A 20,876-nucleotide genomic window follows, 5' to 3' on the forward strand; every position below is an offset into this window, starting at 1 on the left:
CATTTCACATTTCTCTACAATTCAAATTGTTTGTGGAGGCGCTTTGAAAGCTAGCAGAAGATTCATTTAAAGTTCCCTTGTTTCCTGATAAGTTGTGTCGTACAATCTAGTACAAATCTAGGTAGTCTGCAGTCCAGACACTACCTGCTACTACAGTACCTTCTTTTCAATGATAGACTGCATTTGTAGGCCTACTGGAGGAACCCCTCTGCCCCCTAGTGGTAAAACAAGGATTCTTTTACTGACAAGTGTTTGTCTCAGCAGACAGCAGTCAGTAAAGACACAATAGACTTATGTGTATTTATAGAATGAATGGGCCTTTTCTTTCATTTCTAACACAAGCCTGTTCACTTTTTTTTTTTTTTAAATCAATTTCGACTTCTGACATTAACCAGCACCACATCCCCCTCTCACTGATTTCTCGGGCATCTGTACAAATCTCACCCCCACTTATTAAAGAAATATCTTATTAAAAAGAATAGCCTAATGTTGCTGAAATCTGATTGACCGTGCTGCAGTGGCAGAAGGAAAAAAATAATTTATCTGAAAGAGAATGGTGAACTTCAGCTCTGAAATATGTCACTCCTCTGGTATAACCTATGACTGATTTGTGTGTTTAGTGATCCGTTCCATAGCCAGAAACACGATCAAGTCAAGTCAAATCAAGTCCATCTTTACTAGATATCGAAATTTGTTAATTTATGATTCCACATCAATGTAAATCTTTGTAGAGAAAGAACTGGAAAATATAAAAAAAGATCAGCTAGCACCTAGGAGAAAAGATGCCCTGATGAGAAAAACAAACAAACAAAACTATCCTATAAACCGTTTAGAAGGATACTATCATCATACAATTTATTATTACACAAGGAGCTTTGACTCTTCTGCACTACTACACTCTAAAAAACAATGACAATGACATTTTAACACAACACATATCTTACATAATATATAACATATCTTGTATTGAAAAGTCACACAAATATTTGTTGTCCCAAAGAAGACACACAGATGTGTTAAATTGACACATCCTGTTCTAGAGTGTAGGCTACACACCATTAAAATGTGCATTAAATGTCTCTGTGGTCTGTAACACAGACTTTGCAACCTTGACACTTCTCAGGCCCGCAAAAATACATTCTGTAATGCTTTATTTCATGCATCTCATTCTATCCAGTATAGCTTCCTCAGGGCACAGGGGACCAATACCAATATTTTATGACCAATACACTCACTACACATCACTTAAGTTGCAGCCACACTGTGCCACACTGCACACAAACAGCTGTAGGATATTGACTGTTGGATCTTTACTGTCCACAGTATGCCTTGCACTATTGTCCTTGTACCATCTGAGTCAGTGTAAACCATTAACCCTGTAAGCTGTCAATATGTCTCTTCCTTGTACATTTATTGTATCTGACTAATAAAGTTATTCTGATTCTGTTATGAGATTCTTATCAGTTTATGCTGTGTAATTATTCTAGATAATAGTTAATCATTCAGGACAAAGTATACCACATTGGTTATAAAAGCAGCTGTCTCTCCCACTGTATTCTGTAATTTTCAACTCAACTTTAGGCAAGGGCCGTACTTTGACCCCAGAGCCGCACCCTGATTTACAATAGGCAAAGCAGCCTTCCGACTTGCACGAGTGACACCCGCGCAGCCAATCAGCTTCTTCTACGGACACGTAGGCGGGATTTCCTGTACAGTTTCCGAGCAATCCAACATGGCGGATGTGTCGCTCGGCTAGAGGATAGCGAAACCGCATTTAAGTTAAATAGTCTAGATCGGTTAGGATACTGCACAGTGGAAGCAGGGATTACGTCTGCATTGATTTGTGTTTTAACGCAGCGATAGCGGCTTTTGAAAATGAAGGGGAAAGAGCGATCGCCGGTGAAGAAACGGTCCCGGGTGCTGGATGATATCCGAGACCGAGGAGGAAGCCACCCGACCAGCAAAAAGATGGGAGCGACGGCGGGCAGCAACAACGGGAATAGTTCTGCTCAAAGCGGCGCTTCATCCAGGCGAGGTTTGCACAGTGAAAAAAGAGACATGCGAGACCCAGACGGACACAATATGTCTAGTCGAACTGGTACAAATTACGACTTCGGAGGCAACAACGACCTCGTTACGGAAACCACCGCCTCTTCTAGGGCCGGTTCACGCAGCGACCCACGGCCTCCGTCGAACACAGAAAGTGAGTACAAGACTCTTAAAATAAGCGAGCTGGGCTCTCAGCTGAACGACGAGGAAATAGAAGATGGACTGTTTCACGAGTTTAAGAAATTTGGAGACGTGAGTGTCAAAATAAGTCGAGTGAACGACGAAAGAGTGGCGCTCGTCAATTTCAGGAGGCCCGACGACGCCAAGGCGGCCAAACACGCCCGCGGCAAGCTGGTGCTGTACGACCGGCCGCTCAGAATTGAGCCGGTTTACATGAACCGACGTAGGAGCCGTTCCCCTGTTTCAAAAGACAGTTTTCCTCCAGGACACAGACATCTACACTCTCAAAGAGCTCTGTCACCTACTGGTCTAGGTTATAGAGACTACCGGTTACAGCAGTTGGCGCTGGGTCGTCTCCCCCCGCCTCCTCCTCCACCTCACTTAAGGGACTTGGAAAGAGACAGAGAGTTTTCCATCTACGATGCCAGGAATCGACCCCCATTCATCCCTGAATGTGCAGTTTTCCGTGAGGAGGACCTCATGCCCCCTGAGGACGACCAGAGGGCAAACAGGACTTTGTTCCTTGGCAATCTTGACATCACTGTGACCGAGAGCGACCTGAGGAGGGCGTTTGACAGGTTTGGGGTGATAACAGAGGTGGACATCAAGCGGGCAGTGCGAGGGCAGAGCAGCACCTATGGCTTTCTAAAGTTTGAGAATCTTGACATGGCTCACCGTGCCAAAGTAACAATGTCAGGGAAAGTGGTGGGCCACAGCCCAATAAAAATCGGCTATGGCAAGCCTACCCCCACAACCCGGCTGTGGGTGGGGGGCCTTGGACCCTGGGTCCCACTTGCTGCGCTGGCTAAGGAGTTTGATCGCTTTGGCACCATCAGGACTATAGACTATAGGAAAGGAGAGCCATGGGCCTACATCCAGTATGAAAGCCTGGACGCTGCACAGGCTGCCTGTACTCACATGCGAGGCGCCCCTCTAGGTGGCCCTGACAGGAGACTCAGAGTAGACTTTGCAGATACAGAGCACCGCTACCAGCAGCAGCAGCAGTACATGCAACTTCTCCCCCTGCCGCACTATGACTTGGTCCCTGAGCCCTTTGCCCACCGCCTCACCACAGAGGCTGTGAGAGTGAGAGAGAGGTCTCCTCCAGTCCCTGTACGCTTCAGAGAAAGGGATCTGTACTCTAGTGCTGAATGGCCTGGCCTGGCTGTCCATGACAGGATGCGAGGAGCAGGCTTTGAAGCCCTAGATCACCTGGACAGGCGTTCCCGCGAAACCTGGTCAATGGAACGTGAACGGAAGTTACAAAGCCGAGATCAGGGCCGTAAAAGAAGACAGTTGGATGATGGCTGGCGCCTGGATCGTTCACCTGACAACAGTGAATATGTTCGGCGTTGCCATGGCAACTCGCTGGAGCGCAGCCCTGGAGGGAGCAGCCGAGACGGGGGACGCTATAGTGACCCTGAACGCCTACCTCGCTCTGGCAGAACCTCCCCTGTCAAAGAGCGTCAGAACAGCCTGGACAACGGACCTGGAGAGAAGAGACGGCGGACGCTCAGCCCCACCATGCCAGCCTCCAGTTCTGACAAAGACCGCAAACGCAAAGCCAGTGACTTATATAGGAGCCCTGTGAGGAAGGAGGACTGTTCAGAACACCCTTCCTCATCCTCATCCTCCAACTTATCTTCCTCCAAGTCTGGCCTGCAGTCAAAGCAGGGGGCCAGGGGACAGAAGCTGTGTCAGGCCTGGCAGGGTGTCCTCCTGCTGAAGAATAGCAGCTTCCCCACATCTATGCACCTGCTGGAGGGGGATATGGCTGTAGCTACCAGTCTGCTGGTGGAGGGCTCCAAGGGGGGCCAGGTGTCCCAGCTAAAGATCACCCAGCGCCTGCGCCTGGACCAGCCCAAGCTGGATGAGGTCTCTCGCCGCATCAAGGCCTCCGTCCCCAGCGGATACTCCATCCTCCTGGCTGTGCCCGGGAAAACCGAGGACGCAGGACTCCAGGACGCCAGCAGCTCCACCGAGAGACCGCTGAAGAACCTGGTCTCCTACCTGAAGCAGAAGGAGGCGGCCGGTGTCATCAGTCTCCCTGTGGGGGGGAAGGGTGACAAGGACCAGGGAGGAGTCCTTCATGCTTTCCCCCCGTGTGATTTCTCACAGCAGTTCTTGGATGCCTCCTCCAAAGCCTTTGCCAAATCAGAGGACGATTACCTGGTGATGGTTATTATCAGAGGAGCATCCTGAAAGAAAAAAAAGTGCAAATTATATAATGGCTGTATTCACACTTGTGCACTGTGTTTGGCTATCAGTTGTGAAAACAGGGAGGTGAGCTTAGTAGGTAACAAAGCATAATAAGAGGAAATTACAGGGTTCTGATTTTAAGTTCATAAACCTGCATGGTAGTTTGTATTTCATCCTGTTGAAGGTATATATGTAGTGGAAATGAAAGTCATTGAATTGGATACATTTTATTGAGTTGATGGATTTGATTAATTCATGCAGGTTACATTCTGCTCTCTGATATTTGGTTGTCAAATAAATGTAAATTACTTGAAGGGTACTGTGCTTAAGGAAATCAAGAGTAAGCTACATTTTTGTGAATCAGTAATATTGGTTGCCTTATCTCATTTAAAAAAAACACCATTCCTTTATATCCTTTGATATTTTGGCAGACTGTAACAAAAAGAACTCTATAAAGATATATTTGAAATCCAAAACAGAATAGCTAGCCTTCATTTTATCTGTACTCAACTTAGTTTTGGTTGGTCAGTCTAAAGGCTTTGAAGTACTATGACGATGTTTGTACAGCTATGGCTACAAGAGAATTGAATCAATCTCATGTACATATTAATTTCCCCTCATTAAAGAAGTATATCCATTTGCTCTAAAGCTTTACCTATTTGCTCATTAATAAGCATATTTCAAATGTGCACCTGTACCACTTTTTGCTGACCAAGTACAAGTCTTATGTTTTGAGTACCTTTTTAATTCAGAGTATCAATATGAGAGTTTTTCTATTTTTCTCAATTATGGCCATGCTACTTAAAGCTAGGGAAAATTGTGGAAAAATCTTTGTACCGACTGTTTAATTCCATAGAGCAGTGTATTTGTCCTCTCAGTGTCTGGCCATCACAGACTGTTGGTGCCCCCTCCATTTTTTCTTATCAGGGGTAATTTCCTTAGTTCAGGCTTTGTTGACATCGACATTTGAGGAGCATGAATGGTTACAGTATAATAATTTAGAGTTTTTTTCAAAGCTCCTTAGTTTTCTGAGCCATATGTGAAGGTTATTTGACATTGTAGGGTGAAATGAATGCAAATGTCCTTATGTTTGTTTTTCACAATTTTCACTAAGCATTGGTACCAACAGCACCCATATTTGTAGTTTTAATCAGCATCACACAGTTTGGTTCCCTTTGGTTTCCCTCTATATGCAATATTAATGGTTGACTGTAGCTAACCACCAAAAAGTGTCTTTTTGAACGCAACTTTCAATGTGGCATTGCTGATAATGTGATGTGGCCATTCATAGAATCTCAGCATACATACGGTAATCAAATTGCACATTTACAAAAAAAACTAGGTTGATTTAAGTACTTGGTTTTTGTAATCTGATTTTGTAATCCGGCAGTTACAATTACTACCCCAACACTGCATGTACTGTATTTAAAAAGATGATGTAACCTATAAAATTAGAGCTATATGTATGCCATGCAAATCCCTCCTAATTCATCAGGAGTCCATAAGTGGAAAATATCACTATACCACCAGTGGACTTGTGTGAGAAAACCCTGCATCAGAGCAAAGGGGCCTTTCTACAATGGCCATGTATGCCTTCCTCTGAAAAGACTGTTTTTGATTTGTTTTCATGCTTTGATTTCAGTACCATGTTTTTAAATGGAATATTTTGCTTTGTGCTGTGTACTCAGGATATCTGGAGAGAAAAATGGAGACCATCATTGCTCATGGGCTTAAGAAGTATACCTACCTGTCAGAAAACACAAAGTGCAACATGCGCTTCATAGATTTTGTCTCAGTCTTAATAAATTTACTCTTTCCTGGGAAACACAAATGTATCTGCCTCGGAAGACAACTTTTGTGACCTTTTCTGTTCTTGGAATTGTACTTGGAATTGTCTCTAAAACTCAAAGGCTTATCACTTTGAAAGTGGAGGCCTTCTCTGGCAGAAAGGAGAGGAAAAGTGTGAGATCAAGGGAAGACAGCTTCTGTTATTTTGATGTTGTTGATCATCAGTTGTTGAATGACCTCTTTGCGAAGAGTTTTTGATGTTGCCTTCACTGAAATTGAAGTTGGGGCTTCTTACTAGCTTTTTTTTAAATTTCATTCCCTCTGCCAAGGCAGATCTAGAGTTACTGTGCCCCCTCAAAGATGTGGCATATTGCTCGGTCACCTCTGGCCTGTATGTCTGGGGGTGCGGCTGAGAACCAGCGGAGCGTGCGACAGCCCGGTTTGTCACTCACCACGCCAGGCTGTATCAATATCACAGTGTTCGTCTGCATCTGACAGCCTGTCAATGGGAGCAAAACGTTTCAAATGCCCAGTCTTCTTTGTCACCGGTCTCCAGCAGGACACGGGTGCAGAAAGTATTGGCTCAGCGTCTGCGCCAGCTTGAGAAGGAGCGCTGATATTCATTCATTTGTGTATTTGCCTGTTGTTTTACCTTTCCTTGCGTTGGAGTCGTGAAGAAGATCTCTGTGCTAGGGCCAGACGTCATGCGTGCCTCATCCTGTGTTGGAGAAGAGGATATCGTATGCTCAGGTTGAGACAGCGCAACGCAGCGTCTGCTTTGTTATTTGCCATAAAGTGGAAAGGAAATACTACGGAAGAGAAAACATTGCCAGTGTCCTGTGCAGGGAACCTTAATTTTTAATTTGATATGTTGATGTGATATACTTTTTAAAGATTCTGTTCCAAAGTGAATATGAAACCAAAGTGAAGAGTATCCTGCTGTCATTCAGTCAGAATCTGCAGGATGTATCCCCTCAACAGAACAACATTCCTGCCCACCACTGCTCCTGGTTTCATCTCCAAACAAGTGGGACCCACCTACACTGCCGCCCAAGGTATCCACTCTGCGCCACGGCCTGGACGCAAGGTTTCCCGGAGCTTTTTGTGTCTTAACAGGTTTCAGCCCTCTAACCCCCGACCCTGCCAGCACCCGTTCCTCAGGTAAAGTATTCAGACGGCCTAAAAAACAGGCTTGGGTATGTATAAAAACGTAAAAGACCAGTACAAACCTATCCTGAGTAACACCTCACTTGATAGTCGGCCTTGATAGTCTCTAAACTGATAGATTGAGATGGGAAATTTGAGTTTATGAATGAAAAATTAATGATTCATAATTTTGAACATCCTTATTTGCATTGAAGTATGATGCATGATTAAGAAATTATGTAAAAATGTTGCATTGGGCAAGAGTAGATGTAGGTGACCTTTGATCATTTATCAGCTGTGTGGTGTAACCACATGATCAGAAAAGCCTGAATTGCCACTGGTTATGAGATGCTAAATATAAACAGGCAGTGGGACATTTTTGTGTTATCTCTATTGGGAGAACAAAAGCATAATTCACATGAAAGTAGGTCGTCAGCAGTGGAGCTGAGGATTGGTATATAAAGATGCAAAGTATGTAATGGTCCTTCAAACACTGTTAGCTTTTGTTATACAGTTAATACGGATATTGCCGTGTCACAGTTGGTCGATGGAATAGAGTCCACTAAGAGTTTTATCACGGGAGTTATGATGCATCTGATATAAACGGCCAGGGTGTGTTTCCTGTATATGAGAGGGAGCCTGAATACGTTGATTTCCTGCTTTCTGCAAAATGAATGTTAAAGGGGAAGGCCACCCATTTTAAGAATTGACATATGTTATTAATGTGCACCAGGACAGTTAAGGCAATACTTGTGAGCGTGCACCACTCTTTCCTGAAGCTAGAAACTGGACAACTGACCCTTGAATTTATGATGTCACTGGGATGATATATCTGGTCCATAGACAATGAATGGGGCTCTGACTTTATTAGCTGACAAGATTTTTCCCTTAGTGCTTTAAATTGCAATGCTAGAATATAAATTTCATTTTGGTGTGACAACTCAACCTAGCATCTTATGGCTCTATAAAGTCACTGTCCCATTCATTGTCTAGGGAGCAGCCCCTGATTTTACATCCCAGTGGCATCACAAATGCAAGGCTTTTCTTGCTTTCTAGCTTTAGGAAAGAGTGGTGCAAGTTCACAAACATCGGCTGAACGGTCCGGGGGCACAGAAATAATGTAAATATATTCAAATGGGTGGCATTCCCCTTTACGTCTAACAGAAATCTGCCAAGGAGATGGATTTGGTAACAAGAGATGATACATTTAGAGGATATAAGTGTAGCACCTTTATGATCAAGTTATGCTGTATTATTGTGTTATTAGTGCCGATGAGCAGCAGTGGAGTCAAAATTACACACAATATATAGGATTTTTATTTAAAAGAAAGAAGCAACATTTGACATAATGCAAAGGGTCTCTTCCAGAAAATGCAATTCCTTTCTTTCTAGGCTGATAAGAGTGATCATTGCAGGCTATGTGCTAGGAGAAAGCTGCTGGGTCCACTGACAATTTATTATCTATGATATAGATATAGTGCTGTTGTCCTAAATGCATCGAGCAAATGAGCTGAGACAATGTGCTATTATTGATCATTCTAATCATGAACTGATATAGAAAATCTGTACTGACACTTGATGCATCACTTTTTTGCTGATCAAGGCTTTTGTGGATCTTTCGGTCTTTACAGTGGTTAAAGAATGTTTTTGAATATGAAACCCATTTGGACGTGATCTAATGAGAACATGTCATTAAAATGTTAAGTATTACAGGATATCCCCTTCAGGATGGAGACAAGAAAGGAACACACCATTCTTTGCTCATTCATTCTGAAAAGGCTCACAAATTTACCTACAGTGGGACTAAACAACCTCCATAGAGGTGTAACGAACTCTGAAGTTATAAGAACACATTGAATAGTTGTTACACAATTCAGGGAATTCGTCAGACAAGGGAAACTATACCTTGGTGAGTACAATTTTGAATGTTTTCATTTGCACTTGTATCATTCATTAACTTCACCTCTGTAGTATTTTATATCATTAATGTAAAGTATATTAAATTTATGTTGAATAAAGGCCACTGTTCTTGGAATACTTACTGACTTTGTGTCTTTTTCTCTCAGATATGCGTCTTGTTTCAGGGAGAACGTGTGCTGTAGTATGTAGAGTGTTTGAAATGACCACAGCAGCATGTTTTGGAAGTAGAGGTAGACCCGTTGTGGTCTTTAGACCCGTTGTGGTCTTTAGACCCTCACTCCTCTAGAGGGCAGAGTGGGGTGGTGGAGTGACATCAAGACGTTGTGTTTAGAGGGGGAATGATTCTCTGTTTTTCAGAAGCAACGTGATTAGCTTATCTAGTGAGAAATCCTGCTAACTGTACGCCACAGTTAACGTGATAAACTTATCAGTGACAATTCCTGCTAACTGTACACCACAGTTAACAGAAATTCTCTTTAGAGGAATTCATTATTAAGGGAAGTTAAACCTCTTTCACACTAATATCAAAAAAAGATTAGGTCTGTACAGTCAGTCTTTGCTCTTTATCTTCAAAGTCCATTAATCCTTTATATCAGTTACAGCTATGTAAACATAGATTCCTAAAGCGTCTGACTGGCTGGTGACATGATTGCCTTCAAAAGAAAATTGGTCAGTAACTCCCAAGTACTGACCCATTTTCTTTTGAAGGCAGTACAAATATTGACTGACTTATGTTCAGCTCTCACATACTGTCAGCCCATGTGTCAAAAACTCAATTTAAAAAGTGAATTATGGGTGTACCGGTGGTTCAGTGGTCTAAGGCACATGCCATGTAAATGTGACATTGTGGGTTTGAATCCGGTCCAGGATCTTTGCCGCATTTCATCCCCCCTCCCCTCTCTCTCTCTCCTGATCTTTCCTGTCTCTCTACTTTGAACTGTCCAATGAAGGCAAAAATGCCCAAAAATAAAGAAGTCCATATAGAATACAGCCAGCTGTCGGGCCAAAGTGGCGTCACAAACAGCGCACTATACTTCAGTTCCATAGGGGGCCTTTAAGGTCTTTGAATCCATTAATATGTCAGTCTGCTAGTAGTACACACAGTATTTGAGAAGAGTCAACAGAACTCCATGCAGAAATCAGCGTGGGAAAGGTCAAACCTCATCTGGCTTTCCCCACTAATAAAATAATTGCATGTCTACCTTTTTTCTCAGAGACTAAGATACAAAGCTTGACTTCAGCAAGTGTATCTGTTTTTTCTATTCACATATCTGTGTTAGTGCAAGCTCAAGAGTCAAATCCTACTCACGAAAGGATCAGAGGCATTATTCATCCCCTATATAGGTCATGAAATCCTTTATTACAAATGAATAATTAGTAATTTTCTGATGCAGTGAAACACATTCAACATCTTGTTAGTATTTAATTGTTCAGTGGAGTTGGATATTAACAAAAGTAAAATAGAAACTTTCAAAAAGAACAAAAAGAATCACATTACATTCCTTACTCAGCAAGTTTATATTCACAGAATTACTGTTGAGTTATATGGTTTAATCCAACTTCATGTTGTATCTGGGCTGTGGCCAGTATTTGCTATATGGCGTCCAGGACATTGAATCAATAACAGTGTTATTGTTCTATTCTAAGGAAATAAATTGTTTTTGTTGGCATTAGATTGAAGGACATTCAGCAGAATATACTCCTTTTATTCTTTTGTTCCTTTTATCTGGTTTCACTCATTAAATTTGCTCTGTGGTTATATTTGTTAAGTGGTTTCTTATCAGTATGTCTTAGTTATAGCTCAGGTAAAGGAGGAGTTGAGGCTCATATTGACCTCTGGCCAAACCATGGCTATATATAAAAACACCTCAGCTGCCTTGTGGTATATTCTTCAGGGTCACTTTAAAAATGTTGAAGTCTGCCGTTGTGTTACTAGCTTTTGTGGCTGTCTCAGAGGGCCTTCTCAAGTAAGTGATCAATTTGGAGCACAAGTTTATATTTTCCTACGCTAAGGTGAAACGATGATGATAATATATATTTTATATGCTTTCACACTGTGTGACGGGCGGTGGTGTTTCACTAAAGTTCTGTTTTCTAGAAGAGACTTTTAATACCTCGGCCAAGGATGGATGTTCAGATCAGAGAGCATGCAATTATGAATGTGCTGCAGGGTTCATGTGTTTCGTAATGCGGCCAATTTGATGATGACTTGTCTGTACAGAATCCCCCTGACTAGAGGGAAGTCGGCCAGGCAGTTTCTGCAGGAGAAAGGCCTGTTTGAAGAGTACAGGAGCAAGTTTCCATACAACCCTGCGGCAAAGTTTCAACCCAGGGTTGACCAGACTCTGGAGCCCCTCACCTTTGATCTAGATGTAAGTTGCAACTGTAACTACTGTATATTATAGAACCTTATGTTAATGTTAAACTCACCTAAAAGTCATAGATGTCTTTGTGCACAGGTAAGGTCAGGTACATTACCATTAGCCATTGAAACAGGTGGGTAAGTAATACTCCTGAAGATGAAAGAACATGTCTACTTTGTGCTTTGGGAGAAATTTAGAACGAGATTCATTTTATGTTTTACTGTCCAGCATATGGTGATCTATAGCAAAACGATTTCTGTTTCTATTCACTTCTGTTGGCTAGACGATTATGAACAGCTTGAACTATGTTTTAGAAAGGATAGTTTCCACATTGCTTGCTTCATTTGTAAAGCATCGGGGAAAAAAGGCAGGATATTTTGTTTGTGTGATATCTGGGTTTGCTGAGTCTTTTTCTTTTCTATGATGTTGTACACCCATGTAACTACTTGGAAGTGTCATGCAAGTCCATGTGGGCTGGGTACCTTGTGTGTATAACACTTTGATTGATTAGTTTATTATCAATCAATGCATTTATAGTTTTGACTAAACAATCTTCTTTTGGACAAAGGTAACATACTATGGAGTCATCGGCATTGGGACTCCCCCTCAGTTCTTCAGAGTCCTCTTTGACACCGGCTCGTCGGACCTGTGGGTGCCCTCCTTAAACTGCACCAGCCCTACTTGCTGTAAGTATAATGGTAGCAGTTCAGGGGAATGTAATGTAGTGAAGAGTCCGTGCTTGTTGTGGCCTTTTTAAAAAAGTGACAGAGATTCATATGTTTGTTTCAACAAGTCAAAAAGAGTAAATGTCATGAAGATATTTAGTTCTTGCCATCCTAAAACATTCATTTTGAACCTATGCATACGTAATGTTGGATTATCTATTTTTGAGGGTAAAACTAAAATAATGAAGTCTACTCCTCCTCCCTCTTGCCTGTTTCTCTCCTGTGCTGCTCTGTCTCACTCTCTCCCGGCTGTCACTAGACTATCGCTCAAGGTTCAACAGCACAGCATCCTCCACTTTTCAGGCTGGCACAAAGACTTTCTACATCGGATATGGCACTGGTTTCATGGAAGGGATTATAGGATATGACACCGTAAAGGTGAGGAAAAAGTATTGGATATTTCATTCTCTTATGTTTCCTATGACATTGAAACGTATATGCTCCTATATCTCCTCAGCCGCAAAACTGATTTGGCATTTTTCCTATCAGATAAATGACTTGTATGTGGAGCACCAAATCTTTGGCCTCAGTCTATTAGAGGCAGTTTTCATGGAGGCTGTGCCATGGGATGGGATTCTGGGTCTGGCCTTCCCTGGCATATCAGTTGAAGGAGGCACAACTGTTTTTGACAACATGTGGAACCAGGCCAAAATCCCCCAGAACTTGTTCTCCATGTACCTGAGCAGGTGAGGCCTTTTTTTGGACCTTGACAGGGAAAATAATGCTGCCTCAAAGTTAAGTATTGACTTCCTTGTCTGTAAGATGGTGTTTTTTATGCACGATGCAATGCTTATTTTCTTAAAAAACATGTTGTTCTTTTCTGCATCCAGTTCTGTGGAGGGCAGCATGCTAATCCTGGGAGGAACAGACCCCCAGTACTACAGTGGAGGCATTAACTGGGTCCCTGTGTATGGTGCCACTGGCTATTGGACCATCATAATAGATAGGTAAGAGGCCAGTGATGAAGGGGTGGATGTAGGAGAAATCAGTACATTGTAGTTTCCTTCCTTTATTGTATTTTTTACTGTATTTGACTGTATTTTGTAGAGAGAGAATTTTCATTGCTTGAGACTTGACTTGATGCATGAAGAGAAGACTTGAGACTTGACTTGACTTGGGTTCTGGTGACTTGGGACTTGACTTTGACTTGCCAGACGACTGAATTTAAATTCTGTTTTCTTAATTTGTATGGAATGATTGAATTTATTGAAGTTGAAACTGATTATAGAAATCAAACTCATGATGCACATACCAAGTTTTTCTCCTATTAAAACCATATTGCATTGAAAAGTCATAGATATTTAGTTTTCTTTAAGATATTAAATTGATACTGGACTCTTGATTTGTTCTGATTAGACTTCTTCATTTAGACTTGAGACTTGACATCAATGACATGGACTTGACTTGGTAATCTTCATTTAGACTTGAGACTTGACTTGAGACTTGTGCCTCAAGACTTGAGACTGACTTGGGAGTCGAGCAAAGTTGACTTGGTCACACCTTTGGTATTTTGTCTCTGGCCCATAGTCACTAATGTGCTCACACTGATCTGAGGCCTGCTTCTTCTACATAATATTGTACATGAATTAACAGACACAGTATTTTTTTTTTATGAGAGCTCCTTTTTGTTGCAGCATCACCATCAATGGGAACACTGTTGCATGCTCTGGGTCGTGTGAAGCAGTAGTGGACTCTGGCACCTCTCTTATTGTAGGGCCGAACAGAGACATCAGCAACATCAACGGCTGGGTGGGAGCCTACACAGGCCAGTTTGGTAATGTGAGTCGGTGTCATTGTTTCGCATTCCTATGAGTGAGTATAACATTAAATGTGGACTGCACTGGGTCCAAAACAATGACATAACATGCTGTGGCTCTGTCTCGCAGGCTATTGTGGGTTGCAGTAACATGAATCTCATGCCTGACGTTGTCTTCCACATAAATGGCTACAGCTTCTCTCTTCCTCCATCAGCCTATGTCATGAAGGTTTGTCTTTCAAGCACAGAATGATATAAGGAGGGAGGGATTATGTTATACAGTCAGACATGCATTGTGAGAAAAAGCACAGTTGGAAATCTATCCTGGGCAGATCTATTTAGATATTCCAATATTCATAATATTTGATTCAATATTGAACTGATGAATGGTTAAGCAACTAGAAATGTTTATGCCCTGCCCTCTGTCACATTATTTCTCCTCTCTTCAGTCTGAGTCTGGGTGCAGAACAGGGTTTGAAGCTGGCGGCTGGATCCTCGGTGAGGTCTTCCTGCGGCACTTCTACACCGTCTACGACGTCGGCAACAACATGGTGGGCTTCGCTCAGGCTGTATGAATGGGTCCAAAGAGCTACGCCAGCTCAAAATTATATTAGTCATTTGTTAGAGGCTCTGTTCTTTCTGAACTTGAGAGAACTTGGGATGTTCAGAAAGTGTTTGACTATGTTTATATCGCCACAATTCATTGTAAAACATATTATCCTCATGTGAGTATGTGCAACTAATAAAATGTTTTTCAGACTTTGGAGTCAGTGCTTCCCTCTGTTGTAGGAGAAATTCAGGAATTATGTTGTACTGTGTTTGTAATGTGATCTTAGGACATTGTGTAAAGGCTAGAATCAATCCAAATGTTATGCTGTGAAATGGATCTTGGTATTGGTGTTCCAGTATTTCAACTTTCAATTTTGTGGCCACTAGATGGCAGAGGACTCACTGGACTTGCACACACTGTCATTACGCCATTCATGTGATTCTCCTAGGAGGGGCCTGAGGAAAGGATGAGTCATCTTACTTAGAATTCAGTCTTAAAAACACAGAACCACCTGCCAATCATTCATTGTCAACAGGCACTGGCTTGCATTCATGCCATCTGTGTCTGTAATGTACAGTGATCCCAGATTTTCTTCGGGCTGCTGGATTTGTTCTAATTATAACCTATGAGTTAATATCCAAAGGGGATGCGTCATTCCCACCTTTTAAAGCATACCCATTTAAGCACGTGCATTGAAACACAGCTTATCTATCATTGAGCCTGTATGAACCTTGTATGAACACTCTTTTATTTAAGCGATCATGTCCATGTTAACTATTTATAATTAAACATTCTCAAATACATTTGTTGCAGTGCATTTTCCAAATGGTTAAATCAAATTAGTTTGTGTAATACAACACACCTGGCGTGGTGTGTTGTGTGTCTGGGCCCCTATTTTCAAGCTTCAGATAGCTTACCAGGGTGTCCCATTTCACATATCTCCATTATGTCTCATATGATTGTACTTGTATTTTAACTGATTTGTGAATAAACTGAACTGAACTGAACTGAACTGAACTAAACCTGGTAACACGAGACAACTGGCTGGAGTTTCTGAAACGAGGGCTGTGGACTTTCCTCCAGGCCTCTTCAATCATTCATCCAGAGGAAGACTCCTTTACAGCTGCAGGGCAGCAGGTGAGGTTTCAGACTGCAGCATCTGTCAGAAAGACGGACCAACCTCTATACAAACAAACACTGAATAACAATCAGGAGGGTGCACAAATTTTGGTACACTGTGCCATAAAGAAATGTGATGGCCAAATGTCACACATAGTGTAAGTATTCATTTTAGGTTTATACATATAGCTAGATCTACATAACATGAAGATAAATAGAGCAATATTGACCATCTCAGACCTAATTGTGATGTAAAACATGAGATTGGCCAATCCAAAAAGATAAATTATAATCCTTCTCCCACTTGCTCATTTCTCTGCAGTGTCTGTCCTGGGCCATAACAGGCAGGGGAAAGAGAGTGCAGGACAGCTTGCTATGCACAGGGAGATCCTATGGTAAACAATCCAAATAAGGGTGAAAAGACAGCGACACCAAACGGTGCCAGAAGAAAGTAAATGGGAGGGACAGGTGCAATAAATACCGGTCCCTGGGCGAACTGCGTTTCCGCTCCAGTGATCTGTGTGGTCTAGCATTTCACCCTCAAGTGACCGAGGGCATGTCATTAGAGTAATACAGAAACAGAAGCCAGAAGAGTTGCATGCCACTTGGCCAACTGAAGCCTGATCTTCACATCTGTCTACAAACAAAAGCCTGTCACATTTGGAGCACAATCACTCTGGAGTTGACTTTTTTTTTTTTACTATCCAATAACTGCATTTACATTCACTCATTTTTTTCAATCATTCACTTTTTTGCTGTATTTTTGTGATTTATGAAATAGAAACACAGGGACAGTACAATAATAGACAAGAGACTAGTTAATATATTAGATAGCAGAGAACATACAATAAACATACAATAAGTCATTACACATAATGAACATAATTAAAATACAAGTTTGTGACTTAACACAGATCTAGGTGATCTCAACACACTAGTGACAACCATAACTGTAGTGACTGTAAACACTGAACATATACTGTAGGTGAAAAGCACGCAGCTGTTAATCCTCATCAGTTTGAACTGATTCATTCTTTGGTTAGAGGTAACTTTCAGTGAGAAAAGTATTAAGTGCTTAAGTAGAGCCGAGAGATGTACTATATTAGCATAGATACTATGTGTCACTGTTGACATAAACAATTGACTTTATAATCATGTAGATACATTATCATACTATCAGACAAATGCTTGTAATGTCTTGACTAACATTATTCAATACTTAAATACTTGAATACTAGACATTTAACTAAGGTGTTTGATTTGCCTAGATTATCCTGAGAATGCATCACAAGAAGTGAAAGGATAAAATAAATTGTTTTTTCTAACTAAAAGCACATTTACATTGCTACATCTAGTCTGGGATCGGTCTGTTTTGCTGTTAACTTTCTTCACTGTCATCCTGACGTATCTGTAAGTACTGTGGTCATAAGGGGATGGAAATGAAACATGGCCTCCATTTATCCAATGGCAGCTGTTTCCAAGTTTAAAAATTCAGTTGGTCAAATTCAGTAGGCTATTACCTGAAACTAAGCTCTGAGAGAATTGTTCATCTGCAACAGAGCCACAGTGTGCATTTCAACCTCACTGTTTGACAGTGTTTACTGTTTTCCAAAGTTCACATGTACATCTATGATGGAAGACATTTCTTTGTGATGACACCATATACTATAGTCAAGTTAATATGTGAAACCCTGGAGTTTTAGAGCAATGCAAAATTATTTTAGCAATGTAAGTAAAAAATAAGACATTTGTCAGCAAAGTGCTACTGTTATATTTACATTTCAGCTGTGTCAGGCAGCCAACAGTGCTTGTGTATAAGCTTCACTAGTAGCTGCTATTTCTGACTGTGTTTATGAGACTGTTGGCTGGTTGGCATTTGTCGGTTTGCTTAGGGTTGGGAGCTAATGCCCAGAAGTATTCAGTAGATGGTACTAACTCTCATTTGTTTCCCCTGGGCAATGCTGGCCTGGCATGTTATCCCACAGAGAATTCAACCATAGCAGCATAATACAGATCTTAATAGACATTGAGTGATCGATACTATTCTTAGCCTGGTGCACTTCAAAGCAGCAAGATATATTGAAGCAAATAATGCCCAATGCAATGCAATTCCAATATGGCAAGATGTTTGGTACATTTATGTTACTAGTCTGAGTCTCACAACTACTGTAGACGTAACGCATGATTTTAACTGCGCCACAAAAAATGGATTTATTATTGGAATCTGAACTCATTATCATGAAAACCCAATCTAAAACTGAATTCCTAGGATCCTAGATGGTCCAATAAGTATTTTTGAAGATGAAAAACTATTTGATTAATTTAATAATTTAATAATTTGATAAACATGCAGAACAGTAATCCTTACACTATGACATCCTGTAAGGGGCACGCAAACCTATTCGAAACAGGAATGTAAAATATAGCAAAAACTATGAAATAACTTGCTGTAGTAGGTACTGATAAAGTGAGTTCTGCAAGCTACACAAAAAAAAATCCTCTCGGTTCAGTGAACTGGATGTGTTTTTCTTTCCAGCGGCAGCCTCTGTCTCTCATCTCTGTAACTCCTCGTCTTGGCAGTGTGCAGCGTCACTGCCAGCGCCTCAAACCACGAACATCCTTCATTTAAAGTGGGCTCAGGATTTCAGAAGCCGTCAAATTAATGAGCAACATCAAAAAAAGTCTTCATGCTGTTTTTGTCTTTGAGTAATTAATGCTACTCCTTGGGTAATCATATTGAAATTTAGTGATACTTCACTTTGATGTTTTTAGGGGGAACCCTTTAGGGACCCTCTGAGGTCCCTCTGAGGGACTCACATTAAAAGATGCAAAATTTCAATTGTCTAACATTCACACAGCCATTTTTAATTTTCCATTTAATTTCCTGTTAAAGATTTATTGTGCAGCCCCTTTTGCAGGGTCAGGCAATAAACCAAATTTCCTCTTTTTTGGTGAAAATTCACCCCAGTAGGAGTGAGACTACTGGAAAACAGTTTCTTCAAAAAGCACAAAAAAGTGGCATTAGTCAGGTCTTTTCCAATCCTGCATAATTTGTTTTTATGACTGATTTAAATTCATTCACCAAAATCAGGGAGGGAATTTAGGGACTCCAACTACATTTCTGGACATTATGTTTTGGGATGTTTTTTTTACATTAGTCTTATTAGGATATTGCATTGGTCAATTCATTTATCAAAAGCACATGCTAACCCTAACCCTTACAACAATGCCACCAACCATGAGAGCCAACTAGAGCTTGTACTTATTTTAGCTGTGAGATGATAACTTTTGCATCTTGCATACGTTCAAAGGATACAAAGGTCTGTGGAGTGTGAAGCAGCCACTTCACCACACCATCACTGTCTTAACCTGCAGGCTCTGACACTCACTTTTACATTACCATGGGGGTATCGGAGCACACAGAGCTAATAGACTCTGCATCAGACCTCCTTCTCTCTTGGTTGTCGCCCTGCCACTCCTCATCTTCCTCTCCTATTGGGTTCAACCTCCCGTTCTGCTCCAGCTGGTCCTTGGGCTCCAGGAAGGCCACACGCCTGTTAAGGAAGTCCTTGGCACCACCGTCCCACCCTTCTTGCCCCGTCTCCTCATGAACTTGAGAGACGCTAACAATTGAAGAGCGGAGACTCCCGGGGACGCTCTTACCCAGGCCCTGGCCTGGGCAGCAGGCGCAGCGGCAGGGTGTGAGGTAGAGGTAGATGAGGATCATAACTATACTGGCCAGACATCCCACCAGGGTGGTGTAGGCTGTCTTCATGTTCTCCAGCCCGCCGCTCTTTGTGGAGTTATACACCACCACAGTTACATACAGGGTCTCGTTGAGGGAGTCGCTGGTGGCGTAGCAGGTGTAGACCCCCGAGTCTTCCGCCTTAAGGGGCCCGATCTGGAGGCTGCCGTCACGAAGCTTCACAGCGCTCATGTTGGTTGGGGACACCGGGATGTTACCAGGCAGCGCCCAGCTCTTCTCCATATCCTTCTGCCTGGTGTCACAGTTCAGCACCAGGAACTGGTCCAGGTAGGCCTCCTCATCCATAATGTTGACCTCACTGCAGTTCAGATCCAGTGTGGTCATCTTCTCTTTCTGCAACCCTGGCAGCACGCATGTGTGGTCGTCCCTGAAGTCAGTGGCAGAGCTGAGCTGCTGCAGGTGCCAGCGAGCCAGCAGGTTGTACAGCTCACAGCTGCAGGGCAGAGAGTTATTATGGAAGTAGAGGCCATTCTTGATCCAGCCGGGCAGAGCCTGGAGCTCCTGGAGGGGCAGGACTTTAATTCGGTTGGAGGAGACATCCAGGAGGGTGAGAGTTTCTAGCCGGCTCCTCTCCTTCACCAGTTCCATGGGGAAACGTGAGATCTGGTTCTGGCTCAGATAGAGCTTCTGCAGCTGGTTTAGGCCAGAGAAGGCAGAGCGGTCAATTTGGGAGATGTGGTTGTTATAAAGCAGCAACACCTCCAGGTGCTCCAGGGGCTCAAAGATGAGTTCCTCCAGCAGGCGGAGGCCATTTGAGGATAGGTCCAGGTAACGAAGCTTTGTCACATACACAAAAGCTTCAGAGGAGAGGAAGGTGAGGCCATTGTGGCTGAGCAGGAGGCTGTGTAGACTGCTGAGTTTGACTGGGGTCCATTCAGCACGTAGCCGGGTGATGGAGTTGAAGCTGAGGTCCAACACAGCTGCGTATCGTGGAAGAGCTGTGGGTACGGCGGTTAGATTAATCTTGGAACAGCTGATGATGTTGCTGGCACACACACAAGTCTTGTGGCAGTCAAGGGGGCTTCCCATAAACTGGCCATTGATTCTTATTGCTGGCAACAGTAAAACCAGAGGTAGGATTGTAAGGAACCCTCTTCTAAATACTACTTCCATGGCAAGGTGAGAAATGCAGAGCAGCCCTCCCATCATGTCAAGGTTAGGCCAGGGAATAAACTGGATCTGGATCTGGATCTGGATGTTAGCCTAGTCTTCACAGTGGAGCCTCATGGAGCTGTAAGGACATATTGTACAATGAGCAGGCAATCAAAACTCTGACTGAAGATCAAAATTCAAGGTATGATGTCATTCCGCCGTC

General features: G+C 42.4%; 2 protein-coding genes and 1 pseudogene across 2 annotated transcripts; 2 read left to right on the forward strand and 1 right to left on the reverse strand.

Moving 5' to 3' along the window:
* The first annotated feature begins 1,759 nt into the window (after nucleotides 1-1,759).
* LOC139932175 (RNA-binding protein 15 pseudogene) lies at nucleotides 1,760-6,324 on the forward strand (annotated as a pseudogene).
* Nucleotides 6,325-11,190: 4,866 nt separating this feature from the next.
* On the forward strand, nucleotides 11,191-14,794 carry LOC139932151 (pepsin A-like). Its single transcript, XM_071925846.2, has 9 exons — nucleotides 11,191-11,249; nucleotides 11,504-11,654; nucleotides 12,214-12,331; nucleotides 12,630-12,748; nucleotides 12,860-13,056; nucleotides 13,201-13,317; nucleotides 14,005-14,149; nucleotides 14,257-14,355; nucleotides 14,576-14,794. Exons 1-9 carry the CDS (start codon nucleotides 11,191-11,193, stop codon nucleotides 14,699-14,701), a joined length of 1,131 nt encoding a protein of 376 aa, XP_071781947.1. The 3' UTR covers nucleotides 14,702-14,794.
* A 4,392-nt stretch (nucleotides 14,795-19,186) lies between these two features.
* Nucleotides 19,187-20,674, reverse strand: LOC139932229 (amphoterin-induced protein 1-like). Its single transcript, XM_071925937.1, has one exon. The coding sequence runs from the start codon at nucleotides 20,672-20,674 to the stop codon at nucleotides 19,187-19,189; it is 1,488 nt and encodes a 495-aa protein (XP_071782038.1).
* Between the last annotated feature and the right edge of the window lie 202 nt (nucleotides 20,675-20,876).

Source organism: Centroberyx gerrardi, chromosome 5 (assembly GCF_048128805.1).
Source record: "Centroberyx gerrardi isolate f3 chromosome 5, fCenGer3.hap1.cur.20231027, whole genome shotgun sequence".
NCBI classification, from domain to species: Eukaryota; Metazoa; Chordata; class Actinopteri; order Beryciformes; family Berycidae; genus Centroberyx; species Centroberyx gerrardi.

Excerpts from the sequence above, each read along its gene's own strand:
- LOC139932151 (XM_071925846.2), top strand. The coding sequence starts at position 11,191 with ATGTTGAAGTCTGCCGTTGTGTTACTAGCTTTTGTGGCTGTCTCAGAG. Across the intron at positions 11,655-12,213 it reads CCCTCACCTTTGATCTAGAT|GTAACATACTATGGAGTCAT; the intron begins GTAAGTTGCAAC and ends TTTTGGACAAAG. Across the intron at positions 14,150-14,256 it reads ACACAGGCCAGTTTGGTAAT|GCTATTGTGGGTTGCAGTAA; the intron begins GTGAGTCGGTGT and ends TCTGTCTCGCAG.
- LOC139932229 (XM_071925937.1), bottom strand. The coding sequence starts at position 20,674 with ATGGAAGTAGTATTTAGAAGAGGGTTCCTTACAATCCTACCTCTGGTT.